At 37.7% G+C, this 13252-nt stretch overlaps 1 protein-coding gene across 2 annotated transcripts in view; it reads left to right on the top strand.

Annotated features, from left to right (window-relative positions):
* The window catches only part of pigg (phosphatidylinositol glycan anchor biosynthesis class G (EMM blood group)), a 32754-nt gene that overhangs the window by 869 nt on the left and 18633 nt on the right, over positions 1-13252 (top strand). Inside the window, exons 1-6 of one of the 2 annotated variants that reach the window (XM_086085791.1) lie at positions 3114-3190; positions 6336-6542; positions 6645-6833; positions 8287-8425; positions 9944-10156; positions 12679-12896. In XM_086085791.1, the coding sequence (XP_085941917.1) occupies positions 3185-3190; positions 6336-6542; positions 6645-6833; positions 8287-8425; positions 9944-10156; positions 12679-12896 (972 nt within the window). In that variant the 5' untranslated portion in view covers positions 3114-3184. Of the gene's footprint in view, positions 1-3113; positions 3191-6335; positions 6543-6644; positions 6834-8286; positions 8426-9943; positions 10157-12678; positions 12897-13252 lie in introns of those variants that run through there. The other variant, XM_086085790.1, reaches the window with a different exon arrangement.

Here is a 13252-nt window from a genome sequence, read left to right as displayed (position 1 = left end):
TCTCTCTTTATTAACTAATTAAGCTTAAAGGCTTACAGGAAAATTGAAACATACCACTGAGCGGTACAAAAACGAAACAGTGAAAACCAACAACATACACTCGCAGTACAATGGGGTCAAAGGAAAAGGTCACCATGTTGTTATTATAAAGCCTTTTTAGACTTACAGAATTGTAGTGAATCCTTACAAGAAAGTTCCTTCGGAAAAACAATAAAGGTCGGCTTAGTCTCTCCAAATGTGCATTTATGAATGAAAAACTTTGCCATAATAATCAAGTTATTCAATGTAAATTGTTTTACCTTATTGTCCATTATTACTCCAAATTTTACATCCGTGTAAGTTAAAGACCACAGTGTCCAAATCATTAGAAACAGCCCATACACAGAAGCTGTCCCCAAAAAGTTTGGTAAAGATACAAGTAAAAAAAATAGTGTTCTTCTGTTTCTATGTTACTGGTGTAAAAAGTACATTCGTTGTCCGCAATGTTAAATTTAGAATGCAAAAATTCCTTACAGTGATAAATATTGTTAATATTTTTTAAATTGTACTTCTTTAGCTTTGAGTGGAATGGGGAAACTTATATATTGGCATCTAATTGACTTAACATTACGAATATCTTCTATCTAATAGGGTATGTGCCAAGGAGGAGGCGGGACTTCCGGCTTTCACACGTCAGCTTTGTTTCCGGTTTGCGATTTGTGGGCCGCGTTACTCGCGCTTCCGCCCTTGTGTTCCCCCCGGTTGCACGTTCGCGTCGACGGGTGCGAGTGTGTAGTGTGCCAGTCTCAGTTGTCCGAAGCATTTCAGAGCGCTGAGACGCCCTGCGCGCTCCCGCGCCTTTTGCAGGAGTGCACAATTGGGGGGCGGCAGGGTTTGGGTGCGAGTGTTGGAACGCGGCCAGCGGTGGCCGGAAACGGCGCTGAGGTGTGAAACCCGGAAGTCGAAAGTCCGTGGCGTCTACCCCATTAGATTGTTACTCAAACAAAAAAATAAAATAACTCCATAAAGGCTCATATATTGAATACATATAAAAGCAGTCAAACTTCTACAGTACCAAAGGCAAAGAATCAGTTAAGAAGTGCACATTTAGTAATTGGAGTCCTTAATGAAAACTTGTCCTCGAGATGTGTGATACATTGGAAGATACAAGTTATTGACTTGTCTGGTTGAATAACAGTTGACTTGAGAATTACAAATGAAAAATGTTTTAGAACTTTGGCGCATGTCTGAACACATGTACAACATTTTGAATATTGAGGAAAAGTCTATTTAATTCAATAATTAGTTTCAAAAAGTGAATATTTTATGTTAAGTGGAACATTTCAACTTGTTTAAATTTGGATGATTATGACAGAAAGACACAAATATTAAAACGACAGTGTTTCAAAAACCAACAAAAAAGGATCTCAAACACGTTGGCCTTCTAAAAAGTATTCAAATCATATGCCCTCAGTACTTTGTTGGGCCTCCGTTTACATTCATGACAGCATCAAGGTTCAACGAACAAGTTAAAACTAAATCCAAACACCATAGTGACGTTCCACTTTGGTGGTCTTGCTCCAAGATTCAGAGGAGTTCTGTTAAGGGGATCACTAAAGATCTAGAGGAGGGATGATCTGAGAGGGATTGAGATTGGCATTTAGGAGTGAGACGGATGTTCCACCATAATCCGTAAATGACATGTTGGCTGATGGCAAGAGCACAACACAATGGGTAATGCTGCTCTTGTCTTGCTCTTCCAAGTCATTGGACCTTTTCATCGTGCTCTGGAGCACAGGCAGAATAAAATCCCCAGACTGTGACTAGAAAATTGGAACCATAGAATATAATAATTAGCATCAAGGGAAATGTGTAGCCGCACCTCTTATTATTTTTTTTTTTTTGTCTTTTGGGTAAATGTGTTGTTTTTTTGGTAACTACAGCATCGAAACGCAGTCTGTTACCAGTAGATGGCAGCACATATTTTCTATTAGCACATTCTACCCCGTCTCTGCATTGCAGCCTATTTGACACAAGCCAATAACTCATCATAGCCCTGTGACACTGCCATTATGTTTGACACCAGTGCATTTGTTTGCATTTAAGAGCAAATGGTTGTTTAAAAAAAAATCTCCCATCATTTAAGCCACTTCTTAACAAGAAGTTGCCAAGGAATTGGCTTTCTCCCCATTCCGTCATTCACATGTGGCCCGTTGAGCCTCGCTGTCTCCGACTGGCACAGCTGTCAGTACGTATTTCCGAGGTTTTCAATTTTGACAGTAAATTCCGGTAATCACTGCAGCAGTAGTGACAGCAACTCACTGGGGATGTCGAAAAGTTGAGTATATGCCTCAGGAGTGTGGACGTAGAGGACCAAGGGCTCAATTGCTTTATTTTTTTTACTTTCCGGTGAGTCAAATGATCTAATAAAAAAATAAATAATCTGGTTTAGGAATGCAAGAACTACATATGGTAATCATAATCAGGGATTTTTAAGAATTCTAATTGTTTTACAAAATAAATTGAAGATTGTTTATTTAAAGGGGAAGTCATCCCCCTCCCCCCAATATAAATAAATAAATACTTGACAATAATATGTTCTATGCAGCCCTAGTAGTCTAAATACGGTGTTTTTGTTAATATTGCGTTAGTGGAATATCAGTTAAACAGCAAAATCCAGCAGTTTTTATCAATATCAGGCTATTTTGCAACTCTCTGTCGACTGAAACTGACGTCACAGTTGCTCAAGGTCTCAGGAAACAGCCAATCACAGCGCAGCTTCAGAAAACAGGTGAGCTGTGATTGGTCGTTGTTTGAGCCCTGAAAATTTAAGAAAAAATATAGTAAAATAAAACAAACATGCCAACAGAACAAGAGCATTTTGCTTAAATTTACTTGTAAGATTTTGAAAAATAAGAAAATAATACTAGGCCCATATCAACTAAAAAAAATCGATTCTCATTTAGAATAATTCAGAATAGATTTTAAATGTCCCGACATCTATTTATTTTATGCTGTCTTGCCCTTGTTTGTGTGCCTTTTTTTGGGAGCGCTGTGCATGTTTACACGATTTGGCCACTTAGGGGCAGTGTGGTTCCGCGCGTTCTGATACACTGTTAAATTGTAGTCACATTGGAGAGTAGAAGGAAAAAGTCACGATCAAATTATGCCTATAAAAGTTTTTTTTGCAGCGTAGGAAGAGCATATGCTGGTAAGTAATGTTAAGATGCTTCTCTGTATGTATTCCTGAAGAGTTTCGTATAAATAGCCGTTCTTTTGAGTGATAAGTGCCGCGATAATTAGGGTTAGCGAGTTAATGTCACTTTCCATTTTGCGTTAGCCTTGAGCTAGCTACGATCGGGAAATAAGCTAAACAAAGTGCGTTTGAATTTAAGTGTGTACTTTGTGCAATTTTCTTCGTTTTGTGTGTTAATATTTAGTTAACATCAACTAGAGTGTAATAAACACAGCAGTGTAGAAAATTTTATTTTTAAATGAATAATGGCTTTTTTTCATGTTTTAATATATAGAACTATTTTCTTAAAATACATATTATTCATTTACATTTGGCCAACTGAGTGTCAAGCAGTGAGGTAAAAGGTGCCATTTTTATTTTCTTTGCTATGACCCAGCCAGGGATTGAACCCACAACCTCCCAGTCTGAGAGCAGACACTAAAATCATAAAATAAGAAAATTTAATTTATGAAACCCCAGTTCAGGGCCTTTGATGTTGGTTAGTCATCTTAAAATGTGGGGAAATGTTTGTTTTAAGCATCACAGTACTTAAAAATGTCTGTTAACACTTAATGCCAAGACTGCTCGATTCAATTAGATAATTAAGTAATAAGTATCTTAGAATAAAATAAGCAGAAGGATCTTGTCTGACAATTCAAAGTAAAAATAACTAACTCATATTCAGTCAACACCAAGTGGCAAAATGGCCGCCACGTGAGATGGGGAAAAAAACAGCTGGATTTTGCTGCATAACTCATATTCCATAAATGCAATATTAATCGCAATGTCACGTTTAGACTTAGCGAGGTAACATAATATTGTCAAGAAACGTATAACGTTGACTTCCCTTTTAAGTAAATGACATCTCAAACCATCCAGAGCTGTAAACTAAATGTTTCACGCACATGACCGCAGCTGCGATATTCTCGGCTTGGTTGTGCTTTTGAGTGGTAAACGGACATAAAAACGTTGATGTTTTCCCAACTATGTTTTGGCACCTGTGCAAGTTCCCCACCCGCTGTGCCAGCAGTCGAGCGTGTGCCCCACTGATATTGTATTTGACATTGAAGCAATGGCACATGGTGAGCAGAGACACACTGTGGGACAGTAATTAGCATGCTGATGAGCTACCAGTCCAGTTCATTCAGCCAGCATCACAATGTATTTGGCAACTGGAAGAATCTTAAAATATGCTTTTTTTTCCCCTTGTTGTTTTCTTTAGCTGACTATGGTTTTACAGCTAGTCCTACATTTTGGGCAGTGCACTCGTAGTTTATATGATTTTTCTACAATCTTGACAACAGCCTTTATTTGTTCCAATCATAGTCTGTGTGTGAATACACCGCAAACCTCAGTGAAATTGCATTTGAAGACATGGGGGGGGAGCAATCCATCTCATCCAGGGCGCTCGTGTCGGCCCTGGCAGCAGAAAGATTGTTGCAATGACAGCTGTAGTAAATAACCGAGCTAGGAAGTAAGCAAAAGCAAAATCTCAGTTTCAGTTTGTTTGAAGCGATTGACTGTTGTGTCAGTTTGTTTATCAGGTTGTCAGTTTTAACACTACAGGAAGATAAAAACTTTTATACAGCATATTTTCTGTCCCGGATTTAAAAATAGGGCCCGACTAACTTTTTGAGGCCGATGCAATACCAATTTTTTTCAGAAAAAAATACAGTTTACCGATTAATCTATCGATTATTTAAAAAATATATATTCAATGCATAAAATAGACATCTTTTTTGCTTCTTGGGGGCAATGTGGCGCCGTGCATCCATGTTGTACACACTTAAAGTGAGTACAGAAGAAAGTTGCGATTTAATTGTATTAAAATAACTCGTTTTTCACACATTGGGAAGAATTTGAGCCTTTGTGAAGTGGTATCTTACCTGTGGGTGTGTGTTCCCACAAGGTTTGTAAGTGGATATTCGTTATTTGAAGGAAAAACACTTCCAAAGTTGATGCTAACTTCCTGTTAGCATTTGAATCGATCCTCCATTTGATTTTAGCATTCGCCCTAGGCTAGCGATGTTTTGTATTTTTAGCATGTTTTGTATTTAAATATACATTGGATGTAATTCTTATCGTTGTGTGTGTGTGTGTGTGTGTAGTTTTACAGTTAACTCCAACTGCGGTGTCATTAAACGGCTTAAAGGACACTTAGGGACAACAGAATAACCAGAATGACATACGCTACACACTTGCTAGTTGCTAATGCTACGCAAACAAAATGGTTCATTCAGGGTACATTTACAGTGTCGGAAACTTCGGTCTTCTTCAATAACGATATCTATCTGTCTGTCTGTCTGTCTGTCTGTCCGTCTATCTTATTCAGAGCGGCTATGGCTTGCAGTAAAGCGGCGTCACTTTACAATCAATGCGCATCGAGAACTTAACAAAATAAAAGTGTTCAACGTCATCAAAAGGAGTCACTATAACACAATTTAGCAGTAATAAAAAATAATGCATATATTTATGGGGACTGGTGTGACCAACACATCAATGTCACACGTTTTGTTTTTGTTTGTTTTTTTACAGTACAGTACCTATTTAATTGTTTTTATTTTTATGGATTGTTATGAAATTACTGAATCAATGACTAAAAAAAATGCAACCATATTTCTATTAGATTAACATTTCTTCACAGTTTTATGTTAACAAAAGTATGAAAAATGAGAAAAAATATATTGTACACTTTATTATAAATTTAGATATAAATTGAGGTATAGTTATTGAAGTCATGCGATTAACTAGGATTTCAAAAAAGAAAAAAAATCAACTGACACATATCACAAAATGGACGACAGGCAGGTCATAGGACCTCTATAGTGATACAGTATTTGTTCAGCAGCTGTCATTTTAGGCTGTACTCAGTATTACGGCCTTTGTACTGCTCCCATGATCATTTGTTGGTCGCTTGTGTCTTTCTTTATTTGTGGCAAAAAAGAATGTTTGGTGTTGTGGGAATTTCTGTGTGATGCAAAATAAAGGAAATCGCCTCATGACTTTTTTAATATGAATAAAACATTTCCGCTTAGTCCCAATTAGTTGCTTTTACATGATGCAAGTGTATGGTTGTACATTATTTTTCTGAAGATAATGACAACAACATATCCCTCCCCAGGCTCTTACCACCGGCAGTATCCCGGCATTTGTTGATTTTGTGATGAATCTCAATTCCCCATCCTTATTGGAAGATAATCTTATTTGGCAAGCCAAGACAGCAGGGAAAAAAATGATCTTCTATGGAGACTGGACATGGTTGCGCCTCTTCCCCAAACACTTCATGGAGCACGATGGCGTCGTTGACTTTTTGAATGACCACATTGAGGTAAGTTCGTCACTGACAATGAGATGAATTTGGCAAACGTGTCAGCTTATCATTGTGCTGTTTGAATTTTTTTTTTTAATCTTGTCATGGTGTTTCATGCAGGCTGACAACAATGTGACCCGCCACTTGGATAGCACGCTCAAGAGAGATGACTGGGACATTCTGATCCTTCACTACCTTGGCCTTGACAAGATTGGGCATATCAGTGGACCGTACAGTCCTTTGATTCAGCGCAAACTGTTAGAGATGGATGATGTTCTGAAGAAGATCCACAGTGCCCTCATTTCAAAGGTGAAAGTGATGCTGTTACTAATGTTTCCGCAATGTAAACTCTTTCGTTTATCAAAATAAATGCGAGTAGTCAAAGTGGGCCCTATAACTAAATGAGGATGTTAGAATCTCTAAATCGAGGCCTCGCTAAAGAAATAAAAGAAAAATGACAAGATTGTTTTAGTGGGAACACTTTCAATTTCTCAGTATGGACAAAATATTCATGTCAAATTATGTTGCTCGTTGCAATATCTTAACGCCAAGCCAAAAATGTTCTTCACGATATGTTCGATGCTGCTGCACTAGTCGAAACATGATATTTTGATTAAAATTGCGTTAGAAGTATAAGTTAAGCAGCCAAATGCAACCATTTTCATTTGATCAAAGTCGGAAGGTGGCCATTTTGCCACTTGCTGTTGACTTAAAATGACATCACAGATGCTCAGGGCACAGGTAACGACCAGTCACAGCTCACCTCTTTTCTGAAGCTGTGCCGTGATTAGTTATTTACAGTGTAATGCATGTAAAGTACATAAATATTTATACTTGAGAATGAAAAGAGTAGGGATAAAAGCACCCCGATATTGGGCATTTTGACAAATATCGGTATCTGCCTTTTTTTTTTCTTATTTTTTTTTTTTTAATCTGATGACCGATAAAAGGAAAAGCTAAAACCATTTTAATCTCAGGGACTATTTATTTAAATTTTCAGTTACCTTTATTATGTATTTATTTTCCCTTTTTTTTCAGTTAACTTTATAAGAGATGCTGCTGACCCTGGGAACCTTCTGAACCTTTTGTTTTTGTTTGATTAAAACAAAGAAATATTAAAGTTTTAAGATGTCAGGATTTTTTTTGGGGGGGGGGGGGCTATGGTATTTGCTTCTTTAAGTTTCCATTTAACTTTTTAAGACGTGCTTATAATCTTGAGAGCTCCCTGAAATTTTTTTTTCGGGCAATTTAAAATGAAGTGTATTGTCTAAAAACTTCTACATTTAGAAAAGTATGAACATTTGTTTAATACGCATTAATACTTTAAGACATTACAACAAAGTCAAGATTGGCAATTGTATTTAAAAAAAAATAATTACGCCAATAATAGCCCCCCCCCCTTTTTTTTTTTACTGAAAATGATACCGGCTACAAATATCGGTTATCACCCTCCTTGACTACTAATAATCGGCATCGGTATCGGCCCTAAAATAAACATATCGGTCTGTCTCTAGAAAAGAGAACATACGTTAACTTGAATTCCAATCCAATGCAACATTTTTTATAAAGCGCTTTAAAAATTACACAGTCGACCTAAGTGCTGTACACAAATCAAAATAATTTATTTTGTTCTTGTTTTTGTAAGTCGTCATGGTTGTTCTCAAGGGAGGGATCATCAACATTGTTGTTTTGCTTTTTTTTTTTTTATCCTGGGACTTTGAGAATTCTGTCCATTAAATGTGATGTTTTTCATAAATCGCAGGAGGCAGAAGGTTCTTTGCCCTATCTGCTGATTCTATGTGCAGACCACGGGAGTGCAGAATCCGGTAGCCACGGAGCCTCCTCAGAACCAGAAATCAATACGCCCCTGGTGCTCATAAGCCCTGCCTTCAAGAGGAAAGGTAAACAGGATCCGTCTTGGGTTTTGTTTCAAGTGCTGCTGACCTCCATTGCTGGATGCAACAGAGAATGTTGACATTTATTAATGAATTGAAGTCAAAAACACATTTTACCGTCTACATCAAGTAAACATGTCGTCAACTTTAAATATATGTATTCTCTTTTGGCATGTTTTTCGGCCATTAAGAAAAGTCGCCACAATTAGTTGCTTATGTTGAAGAGTTAACCTCTAGAATTATTGGTAACTCTCCAGTGCACGCATTGTTGACTGTAGTGCTTTCATCCATGAATCAGCATTCAGTGAGTTATGACACATCATATCTCCCTCCCTCAGCCACTCTGCTGAAAGTCATGTAGGATCACCAACTCAAAGTAAATGTTGTTGTGAGTCACGTAGAAATTATTGTAAGAACGGGCATGTGCCGTCAATAAAAAGGTTTCATTAATTATTTGGATTTTAGTTACTAGTCTGTCCCTTTTTGACTAGACAATGTATAAATGCTCCCTTTGGTAATTGTGACAAGTTACTAGCTTAGTTACGTCATACACACTGAGCTGCAATTTTTTTTAAATAATATTACTTAACTCATTTGCTCCCCAAAACGTATAAACAAGTTCTATTTTAAATATTGGCATGGTCCCAAAAACGTATTTATACGTTTTTTATGCTAGAGCATACAAAGGCGTTGATTCAGCCTCTGACCTGAAGAGGTGGCTTAAAGCAATGGTAGTTATTACAAAAACAACCAGCAGGTGGCAGCAGAGTATAAGAGATCAACCAGGGCCATGTTGCAACAAGCTGTTTTCCCCCATTGTTTTCAACAGATTTGTGAATAATGATGAAACTTAGCTATATTCTAATTGCTTCAAACTACTACTACTACTTTTTCCCTGATGAAAGAAGAGATGCTAATCTTTCTTTTGGAAGGTGCCATGTTTTTATAGCAATAGAACATAATATTTTGTGGGCCTTGCAAAATCAGTCAAAATCCAGTAAAACAGCCGTGAGTGAAGGGGGTTGCTTCAGTGAAAATGGCTGCGAGTGAATGAGTTAAAAGTCACATAAGCATGCACATTAAAATGTCTGCAAACAGTGCTACACAAAGAAGAGGAAAAAAACCAGACTCGACTCCAACTTTTACATTTTTGTCATTAGTATAAAATTATGATTTCCTTTAAACAAATTGATAGAAAATGTTAGCACTTATTAAAGGGGAAGTCAAACCCCCCCCCCCCCATTTCTTGACAATATTATGTTCTATGCAGCCCCACTAGTCTAAATATACAGTATTCCGGTTAATATTGCGCTAGTGGAATATGAGTTAAGTAACAAAATCTTGCAGTTCAAGAAGTGTTTCAGGTTGACTTCCCCTTTAATACAATAACAAACATACATGATGATAAAGGCTAATGCAGTCAATTTACTTTGTTTTAGATGTAGTAACATTTTCAGGTATGCGGTTGAAGAAATCGAATAACTTTTTTTTCTTCTTCTTTTTTTTTTTTGCCCGTGATGTCAGATGGGATGGAGAGGCCTAATACAATCGAGCAGGTTGACCTGACTCCAACCCTGGCCATGTCTCTGGGCCTGCCCATACCACAGAACAGCGTGGGCTGTGTCATTGCGAGTGTTTTTGAAGAATCCTCACTTCGGGACCAGCTGCGCTATCTGCATCTCAACGGCCACCGGCTAAGCTGCCTGCTCAAAGACAACATTCCCGACTACGAGAAAGGTAAATGACAAATCCGGTGGCGTAATTTGGATGGCCAACAACGGCCATTTACTGGGGCATAATTAGGAAAATGTGTGTAGGTAAACAAATAGTTGGGTCTGTCTGTCCACTTATAAAAGTGAAATGCAACAATCAAGTGAGTGGTATTCTTTCTGCCAATTTCTGATTATGTCAGAGAGCTGTTCTGAACCTCCTCTCTACTGTTACACAACTCATTTTCATAACTGGCCCAACACTGAAGTTCTCCGCCCACTGATTGGGAACTAGGCTGGGCAAAGATCCAGAGCCACTTTCAAGTGATGACTGGACTCCAGTTGCAACCGATTGCATGTTTAATTTTGCTATTTTGGCATGCAATTGTTTATTTCCATGCCACTGAGCATGTTGTCGTCTGCCCACCTTCTCCTTGCTTGGCCAAGTCCCTAAAAATGTGACATAATAGATCACCGTGGTGTTGGAAAATTCATTTGTTTTTATTTGCCGTTTTGAAAAAGAATATAAAGCTGGTTTGTCACTGAGCGGTAGAAGGCTTGCGAACGTAGCGAATTTTGGATTTTCATCAGGATTTGGAAGATGTTCGCAGACAGTTTTTACTTGTTGAAAAAAAAAATTGTTCCGACAATTTTTGACTGTTTGCAAAGAACCCTGACGAAAACCCATTAGCTACGTTCGCATTGCATTTGTTGCTCAGTGAGAAACGGGTAACTTATCATTTATGTTTTATTTAAATTTCAACTTTCTAAAAGATGATGCTGACACTGGGAACTCCCTACACGTTTTATTAAAAAAAATAAAAAATACAAAATTAAGAATTATGCTGAAATTTTGGAAAACTTTATTTACAGTAGAACTTTAGGGCGCTATTTACTTTTGTAAACAAAGTTATTCAATCTGGTGGAGATACATGACCCATTCAGATGTTGCAGCAGCACATATTTGTATTCTCCTCCCATGAATGTGCCCAAAAGGGGAGCTGGAGAAGTGCAGCAAAAACATAACATGGTGTTATTCGAGGACAAATAAATCAATCAACTTGGTAATACAGACATTACAGGACTACGGGCTTGAACAAAACCAGAGATTTCAATTCTGTAGTTAATTTGGTAAATCCGTCCAGGTTGTGCGGCGACAAAGATTTCCTTCAATATTTCATCTTTTGCGGTTTGTTGCCTGTTTGCAACTTTAGCCACCTGACAGCCGTTCTCCCACGTCTCTTGACTATCGCTGTGTTTGTCCTTCACTCTCACTGGTGTAATGAATGATAAGATGCAATAGATGCAGCAGGTAAAATAATATAATAACGATAAACATTCAAAAACTGATGACTAAATCTGACCATTACTACCAGAATATTGAAAGAGGAGGAACATTTTACGTCTTGCCCGTCCTGTTTGGAATTTGCACCTTCTCCCTATTAGACGGACAGACACAGACACAGACTGACATTTGTACTCTCTATTTTAGTCTAAGGTTTCCATGGTGATGAGATGAGAGGGAAATTATTTCAGCAGAGCTACTTCTGGATGTTGATTTATTTTATTTTTTTCTGTTTTCCACACAGCTAATATTAAATCTGGAGTTGTCACTGTTGGGAGTTGCACCTGAGATATTTATTAAGTAGCTTGTTAGGGTCAGCATTGACTGGCTGGGGTGAAAAACAACTTTTAAATAGGTAAAATAACATTTCTTAATTAGATGTATTAATAGGAGCAGTGAGGTAAAAGTTATAATTACAATTTCCAGATTCTTATTGTTTTTCTTGTGCCTCTAACCTGAGGCATATTTGACGGGCTATTAACTATTTCCTGTACTTTGAGCCTAATGCAACGTGAGCCGGGCATATCGATATTGTATGATTCATGCCTGTGGCTTAAGGTTCTACTATTTCTCGCAACCCCTCTGTCTGGCAAATCCCCAGTCACCATTTATCACCATATTTGCTGCCGAGGTGCTGTGTGTTATATTTTCAAAGATTTTTCGGAGAGCATGAGTATTCATTAATGCAGCCATCTAGATGAAATTACTACTTCACTGTGCCCTTGAATGGGCCTCAAAAGCACCACTGAGAAATGTAATTCTCTCATGGGATTATTTAACCTGGTAACGTAAAAATTTTTTTACGACACATAAGTCAAATTTGCCAAAATGTGGCTCACTATTGGACGTGTGATATCTAAGTCATTTCTGAATATATTTTTTTACTTGCGACTACTCAAAATGTTATTGGCATCAGACCTATCCATACATATATAGTTTTTATTAATTATTGTTTTTGATGCCCTCTATGGACATTTTTACTCATGTGTACTATAAAAATATGTTTCCCACATATAATAATGAAAATAATACTTTTTTTAATTTTGCACGATGCTATTTTGAACTTCAACATGTTTTGGACAATTGGGTGCAATTTCAGCTAACTCAGTGATTATTATTTATTTTTTTTACATTTTCAAATCAATTCCGATTTTGCGCGACTCCAAATCAGTCGTATATAACATGCTGCCTTTTCCCTGCTCCAGAGGCAAGCTTTGAACAGTACCGCGTGGCAGAGAAAGCGCACGGGAGCTGGATGAAGCGCTACCTGGATGGCAACCCGTCAGAGGTCTTGGCCAACATGGGCAAGAAGGTCCTGAAGCAGTACTCGGAGGCCCTGTCCTCCATGAGCTCAGTCCTCAGTAAACAGCAGGGCAAGTACGACATGTACTCCATGATTGCTGGAATGATCTTTGTATTTCAGGTAAGAACTAAGGATTTTCTTTCCTGCATTTATTTTTTTTTTTTTATCAATCAGTGTCATGTAAGGGAATGCCATTGGTTGATTCTGGTATTGAACCTTAAAGAGTGCTACCTTGACTTAAGAGTAGGCATGGGCTGATTATTAGATTGTGACGGTATAATGATATCACTCAGTGGCATATGCAAATTTGGCTGTACGAATGCCCGCTGCTGACTGGTGGACCCCTCATGACTTCAATAGTTTACTGTCCTGTAAAAAAAAAAAAAAAAAAAGTGTGATATTGATTTGTGTGTTTTTCTGCCACTAGATGGCATAATTGCGTTTGTAAGACAGTGACAGCTCAGTGCATTATTTTT

Source organism: Leptonotus elevatus, chromosome 9 (genome assembly GCF_054856555.1).
Source record: "Leptonotus elevatus isolate MCC_2025b chromosome 9, RoL_Lele_1.0, whole genome shotgun sequence".
Lineage (NCBI taxonomy): Eukaryota > Metazoa > Chordata > Actinopteri > Syngnathiformes > Syngnathidae > Leptonotus > Leptonotus elevatus.
The sequence above is the reverse complement of the archived record's forward strand: the minus strand, read 5'-3'. Positions and strand labels throughout refer to the sequence as shown.